Source organism: Ipomoea triloba, chromosome 12 (assembly GCF_003576645.1).
Source record: "Ipomoea triloba cultivar NCNSP0323 chromosome 12, ASM357664v1".
NCBI lineage: Eukaryota > Viridiplantae > Streptophyta > Magnoliopsida > Solanales > Convolvulaceae > Ipomoea > Ipomoea triloba.
The window spans coordinates 108,671-121,912 of record NC_044927.1 but is presented as its reverse complement, the minus strand read 5'-3'; the positions used below and the strand labels follow the sequence as shown (position 1 = coordinate 121,912).

The window sequence follows — 13,242 nt, the reverse complement described above, 5'->3', positions numbered from 1 at the left end:
ACGAATAGTCCTTTGTTTTTGTTATTGTTTTTTTTTTTGTTTTTTTTTTTTTTAAAGAAGAAGCAATACGAATAGTCTAAACCACAACTAGAAAAACGTGCGCAACTTGGGAGTAAAAAAGCGAAAAAAAAAACTGACAGAGAAAGTGACATCACCGGCTAAATGACCAAACCACCCTCAAACAGTATAAAATTACAAATACGGTTACTAAAATCCAAAATTGAAGATAAGATCACAATCATCCAAAACCAAGATCTAATGGACCAAAAATGTCCCCATATTCTCATATAAATATGTGTTCTCATTTGAATATATATATATATATATATATATATATATATATATATATATATATATATATATATATATATATATATATATATAGAGACACACTCAAGTGAGAACAAGTGTCCAGGAGAGAAATCAGAATTATTCACAACCGTCAATGTATCCAGAGACTTGATGAACTCATTATAATATATAATTCGTTTCAGAGACTTGATGAATTTGGCCATTTCAAAAAGTTGTTAAAAGCTCCACAGTAAAGAAACATAAATATGTTATCATATTTTTTTAAAAATAATTTTATCAGAATCGTGTGATTTTTCAAGATATAAGACTGAGATTTCTTAGTTTTCTCTTAAAAACTTATTCTCATATATATGATCCTCTTACACACACACATACATACACAAAAGCATGTGTGTAAAGGGTATTTTTGATATTATAAATTATAATGCAAACACTATTCTCGAGAGTATGAAAATAGCTAATACGAGATCCCCTAGAAATGACTATTCCCGTGCATAGGGAATAACTTATTCGCATGAATGCTATTCACAATAACAAAAAAACTAAGACAAACAATGGAATAAATCTATTTTCAAAAACATTATTCAATTTCTGACCTATTTTATGAATCAAACATACTAAAATAGAAGCAATTGTTTAAAATTTTATAAATATTACAGAGTAATAAAACATCATTATAATTTATTAATTTGGAGTGAAAAAAATAATTGATTTTTTCTTCTTAAAATGCTAAATCCCCAACACCCAGACCCTGGTTCCAAGAATTTGATTTTTGGAACAGTGAAACGTCGTGGGTGTTAATTATTTAATTTTCAGCAAAGAAATTATATTGGTCAAAGTGCAATAGTTGCATACATTTACTAGCCGACGTAATTTCAATAATATGATCTTTTCCCTCGCACAGCCGCTGGGGTTGTTGTAGAGCCACTGAGCCACACGTTCACATTTCTTCTTTTTTTTTTTTTTTTTTTTTTTTCGGTTTTCCCAAGAAATTGGTCAAGGAGAATCAATCTCATATTTTCATATATGACCATGCAAAAACACATCATAAGTGTATATTTTAAAAATACTCTGCATACTCTGTATTATGAACATGATTAGCTTCACTATATATGCACATACTCTGCATTTGTTATTTTTATATGTTTTGCTCAGGTAAAGATTGATTTTACGCAATGATCTGATGTTTGGAATTTTTGTGTTTGGAAATGTTTCTTTTTTAAAAATCTACAGAAAATTTATAAAACTTTTTCGCAATGTGCAAGCAATTATGCTAACTAAAATAACAAATGGACAGAGTAAACCTGAAAACTTTCATTTTGCCTGTTTTGTCTAGACGAATAGCGAAGGGGCAAATTAAAAGGGCAAAACTGCGTCTATATCGATTAGGTTTTTGGTTCTATAAAGAAAAGAAAAAAAAATCCAACTCCAAAATGAAATCATTTTGAGAGTAAACTTTAAAACAGGTGGTACATATATATTTCAAAAATATATATATATATTTTACGCGTAATAATAAATAATCAAAGTACGTACAGAGTGGGGGAAACGGAGTAGCAATATATTATTATATTGGTGGACCAAATTAAGCATACGATACACATATAGTTCATAGTCGTATATATTGTGGCATTTATAATAATTAATGACAAATAAAAGCATATTATTATGGTAGCTAGCTTGATGGGTCAAAAAATTAATAATAGCATAGTATAACATATATAGTAGGCGTAACCTTCGATGAGGCATGCAGTGCATATAATCGTAATATGGTAGGCTAGGTTCTACAATGTACTGTTGACCCTGATTCAATACATAGAATTTGACTTCATAATATACAGAATTCATGTTCATAATGTACATTATTCATGTTCATCATAATACACATACATATAAAAATGATATAATGAACATGAATTCTGTACATTATGAACAAAATTTCTGTGCATTATGAACATGGATTCTGTATATTATGTTAAGATGTTTAATTTATTTTCATTATACTCTGTTTATGTGTATGTTTATTATGAACATGAATTCTGTACATTATGAAGTCAAATTCTATGGGATCAGGATCCACAGTTATGTATATATGTATTATGAAAATTAATTTTGTGCATTATGAACATGAATTCTGTACATTATAAAGTCAAATTTTGTGTATTGGACCAGGGTCCACAATGCACGGTGGACCATAGCCCACGATATAAATTGCCTAGTGCATATATGCATTAGTTGTTATATCGTGGACCATGATAAAAAAAAAGGGCATTGTTTCTTTAAGTAAAGAAATGGATGCCGTTAAGTCTTAACGCAGTTCCGTAATGAAACTACAGTTCATCTCAAATGATACTGCCTCACATTTGTTTTTTTATTATCAAATGAAATTGTAGTTATATTAAAATGAAACTGTAGTTGTGTTGAAATGAAACTACAGTGTATATAAAATGAAACTGAATAACAATTTCACATATTTGAGTATATATTGTTCAATGAAACTGTAGTTATATCGAAATGATACAATAGTTGTGTTGAAATAAAACTGCAGTGTATTATAAAAGAAACTATAGTTGTATTGAAAGGAAACTGAATAACAGTTTCACATATTTGAGTGTATAATGTCGAATGAAATTAAATTGTAGTTATATCGAAAAGAAACTGTAGTTGTGTTGAAAGAGAGTTGCGGTGTATATAAAATGAAACGAAATATGTTATACACACATAATTAACGGTGCAAATTAAATTGAACCTTTTTTGCCGTATCTTTTCATAATCAAAATAACATCGTTTTGATGCATGGAACACCGTGCATTGTGGACCGCGGTCCAAAGTAAAATTTGCGATATATGCATGGATGAAAGTGATGACTTAAAATCAAATTTCACATGGCAAACACAAATAAATTGTAAATAAAAATGAAATTAATTTGAAAGCAGCCAGGCACATCATATCATATCATTCAACAGATATGATGGAGGGAGTATTTTGTCAAATTTTGTGTCATCACTCATCATATGTCATATTCATACGTGTTGAATCCAACGTGTTTGGTAGGTGCAGTGCAATGCAATGTTCTCCACTCATATACTCCATCTAATAATAATAATAATAATAATAATAATAATAATAATAATAATTTTATTCCATTCATTAAATTAAATGTGCCAGATTTCATGAATAAATCGTCATATAATTTACATTGTCTATATAAATAATTACTCTGTATTTTATTCACGAACTCTGATTTATAAAATACAATATATCTACTCTCTCTCTCTCTCTTTCTCTCTCTCTCTCAATATATATAAGAACCAATTTCAGCTTTACATCTGTAAAAATTGGATGAAAAAATACGGTGACATTTTGTAATTGTCGTCAACTTTACTTTTCAAACTAGAACACTTAAATACGCAATATCTGTAACAAATAAATATGCAAACCTGGATAAATTTTTAAAAATCAATGAAAAAACTAAATTTTAAATAAAAAACGTAAATGCTAGACACTAAGCAGTAAAACGTGAACCACTAAACCAAATAAAACCAAAAACTCAGTTGTAAACTCTAAAATCCAAACTCTGTACAATGCACTTTTGCAATTTTGCAAGTGCAATCTTTTAATACTAAAATGTGTAATATGTTATTACTAAATTAAATGTGCAAACCTGGAAAATTATGAGAAGTGCATGCAAATTTTAGTGTTTAAGTTTGCATAGTAAATTTGTGATAATTACGAAAATGTCATAGTGTTTTTTATTTAAAATCTGATATGATCCGTCTAATTTTTTCAGATGTAAGGCGCATATTGGTTAGACCTAACGAATTAGAAACAATTTTTTTTTTTCTTAAAATATGGTGGTATTTTTGTAAATAATTCAAACATGCATGTAAATTGTGTTTTTTTTTTTGAAAAAAGTGCATGTAAATTGTGTTAAAAGTGCAACTAACAGTTTCAAAAAGTTAAATGTATTAAAAGTGCAACAATATAATGTACATTGAGCAACAATATTAAGTGCACCTAACATTATCATTAGTTGTATCAAACGTTATCATTAAGTGCACCAATATGAAAAATCTTATCATTAATTAAGTGCACCAATATGAAAATGTAAATTACTTGCATTATTAAGTGTAAATGATTATACTTTTAAGTGATTTTACTTGCAAACTTGCATATGTTACTTGCACTCAAAGTTTGAGTTATTTACAAAAATGTCACCACATTTTTAAAATTATATTTGATCCGTTGATCTTTAATTTTCAGATGGACGGCTTAGATTATATTAGTTCTTATTATTTCTCTCCAGAGCGCATGTTTTATAAAGAGAAAATTGCATATTTCATCTTTGAGTTAAACCTAAGTTTTGACTCGGTTCCTCATTTATGACTGTATTCATTTTTTACCGCTCAGTTATGAAGAAAGTGGCGAGTTTGGTCATCGACATTAGGTTTTCGTCTCGACTTGATAGAAAATCCAAAACCCCCATATTATTGGAGGGCTAAATTAGGAAATTCACATCTTATTATCCTTATATTGAAACCGCTTTCGCAACATTATTTTCCACTTCTCGCCCTCGTCCTATTTCATGGTTCTTCAATTCTAAAAACATTTCAATATATAACTCTCATATGACTTGTTAGAAAGTAGAAATCTAGGTCTCCTATAAGGAACTTGAAACTCAGTACAAACAGGGAACACTTGATCATCGTTTTCAGGCGTGTGAAACACACTATCCTAAAAGATTTTGATTTCTCTTACTAAGCAACAAGGATAATCAAACCAGAACATTTGAGCTATAAGAAGATGTCAAATTTCTCATCAGGTTGTTTTTATAAAAAAAAATTCATCAAACGAGTAACTTGAGATTTTTAGTATATAAAAGTTCTTTTGTAAACTCTACAGTAACTTTGTCGAGAATCATAATCCGTATATTCTAACAATATATGAAAATTTAATTATATATATCTATGATCAGACATAACCACCATTATCCTCTTAAAACCAGAGTAATGAAGGAAGATCTTGTTAAGACTTAGTTATGAGAATTCTAAAAACTTTTGTAACTTTTATAATTGAGTCTCACGCTCTTTATATATACAAGACCCAAGTTCAAACTAAGGGAATGAGTTGTGAATATGCGTACAATTAACTTAGCCACTTAAGGATCAAATATGCTATTTTCTCTAAAATAAATAGCAAAGTGGAGGTGAGAAGATAAAATATATTATTAGAATGCGGTCAGTGGTCAACATAACTTGACATCACAGACAGATCGAACCCATTCATTGCATGTTAGCTGCGGATTATTGCTAGCTCAGCTCGTGAGTTGAGACCAAATTTCCTTGCTCTGCCACTCCTTTATGATTATTGAACATTGATGATTGACTTTGGTACATCAAAACAAAAGTATTTATAAATTGTTGACTGCCCCTCTTTATGGTGCATGGTACGCATCGGATGGGCCGAATCGGAAATAAGACCATATATCCTGTTGACGCATAGTTTCCTGTAAACCGCAGTCCACAATACATGGTAATCCATGCATCAAAACGACGTCATTTTTATTAATGAAAAGAAACGGTAGAAACTGCACCCGTTCTGCGCCGCTCCGCGAAAAGTAAATCTGTTATACACACGTATCCCGTTTCATTTTATATATACTGTAGTTTCCTTTCAACACAATTACAATTTTTTTTCGATATAACTACAGTTTCATTCGACATTATACACTCAAATATGTAAAACTGTTATTCATGTTTATTTTATATACACTGCAGCTTCCTTTCAACACAACTTCAGTATCATTTTGATATAATTACAGTTTCATTGGATAATATACACTCAAATATGTGAAACTGTTATTCAGTTTCATATTATATACACTGCATTTTCCTTTAATTTCAACACAACTACAATATCATATCACTTCGATATAACTATAGTTTCATTTGATAATATAAAAATAAATGTGAGACAGTATCATTTGAGATAAATTGTAGTATCATTTACGGAACTCCGTTAAATTGTGACGGCAACCGTTTCTTTACTTAAAGAAACGGTGCCATTTTTGGACCATGGTCCACGATATAACAACTGTCCTGCTGATAATAATCATATATTCATATCATATTGCTTGCACCTCCAAATTTCCATAAATGTGTGCGACTAACAAATCCAAATGTATCAATCAAGGATTTACAATCTACATACGTTCAAATAATATTTAATATATCTTTTATATAGGTATAGACCATTGAGTTTATGATATCATTTAGTAGTAAGTTATGATTTTTTAAAATAATAATAAACTTAAGTTTGAATTTCATTTCCTTTTATTTCCCATCAAATGTTTAAAAAAAACACACACACACATCTATATATTCGATGAATATAATACAATTATTACAATCATTAAACATAAACTAGTGTGTATCTAATTTTACCTTTTTTAAGGGTTGAAGTATAACTTAGAAGAAACACAAAAAGAAACTAGAAAGTACACAAAATATGGTCACACCACTCTAATGTTGTTAAGCGTAGCACGCTATATATGGAATTAGAAGACCTTGTGCAACATGTCCAACCGATTGAGTCGTTTGCGAATAATTAAACTTGTGATTTTCTTGATTATACGGGAATCATGTTCGATCTACTCGGTTAATTACCTTTTTGAGGCAGTACAAATCTTTTTTTATTTTCTGAATACATTAAGTTTCTCGGCTTATTTATGGGTCATTATTAATATTACATTGTGTGACCTTATATATATATTTAGGCGCATGCACATACAACTTGGTTCACAAGATTGATTGGATCAAGTTAGCTATGCATGCATGGGAGAATCACTAATGTCACTTAAAGTAAACATTAGAGCATTATTATATTGCATCCTAAATATAATTGACATTATGTCACACTATTTTACCATTATACCACTAATTATTCAACAATAAATTAAATTCTCACTACTCACGTTATTTCCATCATTAAAGCTCCAATCTTTATACATTTCATTATATATAATCATGAATGTCTTATCATTAAAACATATAATCATGAATGTCGACCTTATCATTAAAATTTAATCGTTCTTCACTATAAAAGACTCCACAACCAAGAATGAAAGGAACTAGATCAAACTTGAGAATAATACCTCCACAAACTCAATCTTTATTTACACTCTATTGTAAACTTTATCAAATTATATCATCAGCTTGATCTTTACATTGTACATGTACCAATACACCCAAAACATTGAAAATTTTGCCTTAACACAAAAAAGGGTTTATGATTTTTTTTTTTTTTTTAGATTTGATTTCTCAATGCATCTTGTTTATTTTTCTACAAATACATATTATAAAAATCTGAATCCCTGATTGAAGTATACATATAAAGACTTGGTAAATATTAAACAATGAGAGCACGCAATTGGAATTGCTGCCGTGCCTAATCAACGCATGCAGGGTAAACATATCTTTCTATATGACGTCAGCATTATCATTGATGATTACAACAGCGTAATGACGTCAGTTATTCTACGCAGCAGGCTTGTATTCAAAGTTTATTTGGATGGAAAAAGATTGGATAGTGGAACATAGACCAAAGAACAGGGTGGAACAAAGTAAAGAGCAATAATGTTCGTTGTTCTAATGAAATCACTACTTTTTTGTCCTTCTTTGACTCCACAATCTTCTTGTTTTTTTAATCTTTTAATTTTCCTTTCCTTTCTTGTATTTGGTGGAATTTGAGAGTCTAGTTATAGTGTATGTGTGTGTTAAAAGGCTATTTTATTTGTTGAATGTGAACACTCAATTCAACCAAATACATAGTTTACTGAGTAGAGTGATCCAACAATTGATTCAAATGGGTAAAAAAGTATTTTTGTATTGTTTATCATAGAAACTCTCTGAAAATCAATGTAATAATAATAACATATCAATTGTAATAAAATTCAGAGATAGGTGAAACTTAACTAGTTATAAAGTATCATTTCTTTAGTTTCTTAGTTTAGGACTAAAACAGAAACAATATTTATTTATTATGTTAAATATAAATGTTTTAATTTCCTCCTTTCAATTCATAAGTAGTTCAGTCAATAGTAGTTTTACCTTTCAGTTTCCAATTCATCATCAGTAAAAGACGGTCAATCTTGTTCATATCTAAGTCTTCTATGATTTAATGCGGTGTCAACCCACTCACACTGTCACGTCTGTATTGCTTTTAATTTAGCATGTTTAAATTAAATATCTGTTATATGGTTTAAGTTGGTCAAATGCTCATTTGACGAATTGAAGTTGGACTGCTCATATAGCAGGCTAGCAGCAATCAATTAAATTTATAATATAATAATGCTGGTACCCACAATGGCACAACAAATTTCAAAGAGGCAGTTGCTTTCATACAGTAGTATAGTGAAAGGTGAGAGTTATTGGTTGACCAACTGCCCAACGCGTCATTGTTATGCATTTTGAATGGAGCCAGCTGCCAGCCAGCAATCCAGCATTGCGTAGTGTCCACTCCACTTCGGAGTTGAGACATTATTATTATTATTATTATTATTATTTTTTGAAGATATTATTATTATTATTATTATTATTATTATTATTATATTATGGTAAATTGGAAGGGTGAAAAAACTTCAAATTTTTAGATACACAGTAAAGCCCTGCCCTGCGTGGTAAGATTCAAAACGGAATTTGATGTGATTGGATTGTGAGTGAGTTGAATCAAAACCTCCGTCACGTCCGCGTCACGACCTGCAGATAACGATTCATACATTACAAACACATTATGCGAATGCTATTCTGTCCTATCATTATGTATAGATGAAGGAAGCACAATTAGTCACGTCATCAAAATTTTCACACTAATTTGGCTCCTCCAAAACCGCAGCATCCTTTCTCAATTCATCTATACAGAATACGGATTATCACTAAAAATTAAAATAATAAACTTCAGAATTAATAACTACTCGGAGCTAAGTTTAGTGTGGACTCTTAAGAAAGTTGGTCATTCTTTTTTAGCTTTCAGTGCAAGAGAGTGAGTGACACATAACTTGCAATTACATTGTAGATATGATAATGATCATATAATCTCAATATCAGCTCAAGATTACAACTTATAATTCAACTGCATGCATGTAACAACAACAGAAAGCTATTAGAAATTAGAATCCAGTTGGAGCTTTCAAACATAGAGAAGGGATTAGAGCCCACAAACGTAATAATTCAGATCAGAATAAAAAGACACAATCAGCAGGAAAAAGCAAGCAGGACGACCCATTAAAAAAAAATGTCAGTTGCAATCTACACTACTGCTACTGCTTCTGTTTCAACTGTGTTCTAAAACTCAACACAATAGTTGCTTGTTTCGAGAGGGTTAGGGAAAACTAGCTAACATCAAAGAAAATATTGCCAAATACACTGTTACCAACATTTAGAAGTGGGGAGGAGACAGGCAGCCTAATATACAACGAATGGGACTTTCACATTGTCTACTCTACAATGGTACACCTAAGGTTTCCTTGTTGACACATTTACAAAGAGGGTGGGTGGGTATAGTAGGATCATCCCAAGGTGTTCGTATAAAATATTATTGGGGAGGAACTCAAAATATTATAAAATGAATCTCATACCATGAGAATCTTACGGTATTCTCATAGATGTAGCTTGTAAAATCAACAGCTCATTCGATATCTAGCAAGGGCTTTATTCTTCTCTCGACCTCAACACTTTGGAAATTAATCTCTTCAAGTATCATAGACAATGCAGATTTGCAGGATTCCTCATCACGAAAAGCCAGAGTCCACCTCCCATCCACTAGAGCCTTCACCTTAACTTTTGAGGGTGAAGGATACTTGCCAGTATCCAAATAAGGAAAAGAGGAAGGACGTATCCGGAGGTGTAACCATCTTGAATGTTTGTCATCAATTCTGGGCTGAAGCAGAGAAGAAAAAGGAAAAGAAAATATTATTAACACTTCAGGGGCTACTTTTATTTTATTACCCTGAAAAAAGAAGTGGATTACATTAAATGGTACATTAGGTAGCAAATATTTTGGAATAATAGGGAGTACAAATTTTTCTCACTCATCCAATTTGGTGAGCTCATAGCACCTACTGCAAAATTTGAGCTACAAGCATCTAGAGTATAAGGCATCAAGCAGTGTATACCAAAAAAAAAAAAAAAAGAATGTGAAGTTAGAAAGGCTTACATTGCAACCAGCTAAAGGTGCAATAACTCGAACTACACCAAAACGTGGTTTCTGAGGTAATTCTTCTGCAAGGACAAGCCAACCAGATATTCCAGCAGTGATGGCTAAAAAGCAAAAATGACGTTCTTTGCCCCTCTCAAATGCAATTCTACAAGGCACTGCATCCACTGAAAAGCAAATCCAGCAGAGTAACAAAATTCAAAACCTCAGGTTACACCATTTTCAATTCAGTAATTTCTCATCACCAATAAATTGATACACTATATGATGCATCTCAATTTGTTTATACGTTCAGAAAAGTGGGTTGTACACTATAAAAGATTAGTAGAGGATTGGAGATAGCACAAGCACCAGAAAGTGCACCAAGCAGTACAGTGAGGTACAGGGTCCTTCCTCTTTGGCATAAAATTTCTTCCTAATGAAAAAGATTTTGAGGATAAAACATAGGAAAATGGAGAACACTTTACACAAAGAATCTATCAAATACAACCAAAAGTGGTAATTTCAAGATTAAAGAGGAAAGTAAAAAACTGAAAACGAACCAAGATTTACTTCACTGTTTGGTTTTGGACTCAAACCACTCATGCCAGCATTTTTTGCACGCGAGCTTTCTAGAGAATCAGCTGGAGGCTGTATCGGAGGTTGATCAGGCAAAGCTTTACCAATTGAAAAAGAACGGAGTTGATGAACTAGTACAAACACCTATACAGTAGCGAGTGAAGATTAGCAGAGAGGACATATTGCAATATATTACATTCACACAGAAAGTATCATGGTTGAGCCTATCTCAATTGACCTAAGTTCTTTTTCTTTTCTGTTAGGGTGGTTTCATGTGAAGTTACTTTGGCAAGGTTAAGCATACAGAAAATAAGATGATAAAAAAATCTACCATCATGGCTCTGGAAAGGCCCAAGCAAGCAAATGGTGTTGGTATAGCTTTTCATAATAAACTAACAGACTTATCCCTGGAACACCTCCCAACCTGTCCACCCCAAAAAAGAAAGCAAAATCAAGTACAACCTTCACTATCTCGCACATTCTTTCACCAGCAGCAAAAGATGAATCACCAGAAAACATATCTGGCACGCAAAACAATTCAATAAATTATTTCCAAAGTTTTTGCAATTACACATTTGCATGCAAAATTCATTTTGATGTCATTCATTCAGAAGGCAATGGAATAGAAGATGTGTACCTTCAGAAGCAGACACTTTTTTTTGCAAAAGCATGGATTTAGGATCTTTCTGAGGCGATGAAGCTTCAATTGCTGCAAGTAGTCTTCTCCTTTTAAACTAGACAGTCTTAAATACATAATAAAGCTCTAGACTAGAGTGGTACCTCTTTTACATTTTCTCCACTCATCACTGAGAACCACAATCAATAGATCAGGCCAAGTTCCTCTTGTCTCCTCAAGAATACGCTGGGTACAGCTACAGTATGAACCCTTCAGAGACAAGATTTCAGCGGTGACAAAAAATCAAGGTCAAGTAATTTTTTGACAAATAGAGTCTCTTAAAGGGTGCCAAGGCCCAGAGTACAAAATGCTTTACACATTTGGAAACAAAAGCAAACAAAAAATCATCTATAATCAAGGTATACAATTACAATATCAAAAAGTAAAATGTAATTAACACATTAAAACTTCAAAACACAGGTTTAACAATAATCATCAATACAAGCTCAACAAATAAAAGACAAAGCCACACATTTAAGCACATTAAAATTTTCTTTGTTGTTTTTTTTTTTTGAAAGCCAACAAAGCAGAGAATAATATTAATGAATAAGGTGTTGAATACACGTAGGAGGACCAGAATTCCAAACTGAACCACCACTATCAGAATCAACCGCCCTGACCAGTTCATGAGCCAAATGGTTTGCTGACCTCTTAATGAAACTGACCGAACAGGACTCAACGGAATTTAAAAGGTTTAGACAATCACTCAAAAAAAAAAGCCAAAGTACGAACGGGGCACTGAATTATTAGACAAGGCTCAAACAAAAGTCTGGCAATCATTTCAATACGGATGCTTCGGAGACCCTTCTCAAAATTTTTCTTTGTTTAATATTTGGCAAAACTTAAAAGCAAGTCAAGGAATTCAGAAACCATGGATCACTGTGGTATAACTGAAATACTAAACTCAACTAAGTCTTAAGCCTAATCAAGGTACTCCTGCTTTTGCTTTCAACGTATATTAGATTCAACTAATACTGGACAAGCTTTACATCAAGTAAGCAACTTGACGAACAATTTCTTTGTGAAAATAACTTACTTCAAGCAGTTCGCGATGATTACTGTTAAAATTTGCATCACTGTGAGGAAGCAGCTGACGCAAAAGCCAACCACCATGCCATAGTGTTTCTGCAGAGATATTTGACCTGCAGAAAAGACTGACCAATGCATCGAGTACCTAACAACAAATTATTCATTTTGATAAAGTGTGTTTAAACTTTAAAGCAAGATCACACTGGTCGTATTAACCAAAAGTGGAAGAAGAAAGCATAAGAAAGTTAAAACTGAACAGAATTGAGTTTCTACAAAGAAATACGTACTTGAAATCGATGTACCCGAGGGCTTGTTCCAATATCTTGGTATGAGCATGCAACTCCATACTGATCCTGCTCAGCAAATCAAATTAGAGAGAGTCCAATATAGGAACATATTAGAGATTAGCACAAAAAATAAGGTTTATGTTTTTTTTTTTGGGGGGGGGGGGGGGG

The 13,242-nt window shown here is 31.8% G+C and overlaps 1 protein-coding gene across 1 annotated transcript in view; it reads right to left on the bottom strand.

The window, feature by feature from the left end:
• Nucleotides 1-9,478: 9,478 nt before the first annotated feature.
• Nucleotides 9,479-13,242, bottom strand: part of LOC116000198 (protein TRANSPARENT TESTA 9) — a 15,003-nt gene continuing 11,239 nt past the window's right edge. Inside the window, exons 14-21 of the mRNA XM_031240230.1 lie at nucleotides 13,075-13,140; nucleotides 12,795-12,932; nucleotides 11,863-11,968; nucleotides 11,720-11,791; nucleotides 11,545-11,603; nucleotides 11,067-11,226; nucleotides 10,525-10,691; nucleotides 9,479-10,248 (exon numbers count right to left, since the gene is read on the bottom strand). Of these exons, the coding sequence (XP_031096090.1) occupies nucleotides 9,997-10,248; nucleotides 10,525-10,691; nucleotides 11,067-11,226; nucleotides 11,545-11,603; nucleotides 11,720-11,791; nucleotides 11,863-11,968; nucleotides 12,795-12,932; nucleotides 13,075-13,140 (1,020 nt within the window). The 3' untranslated portion in view covers nucleotides 9,479-9,996. The remainder of the gene's footprint in view (nucleotides 10,249-10,524; nucleotides 10,692-11,066; nucleotides 11,227-11,544; nucleotides 11,604-11,719; nucleotides 11,792-11,862; nucleotides 11,969-12,794; nucleotides 12,933-13,074; nucleotides 13,141-13,242) is intronic.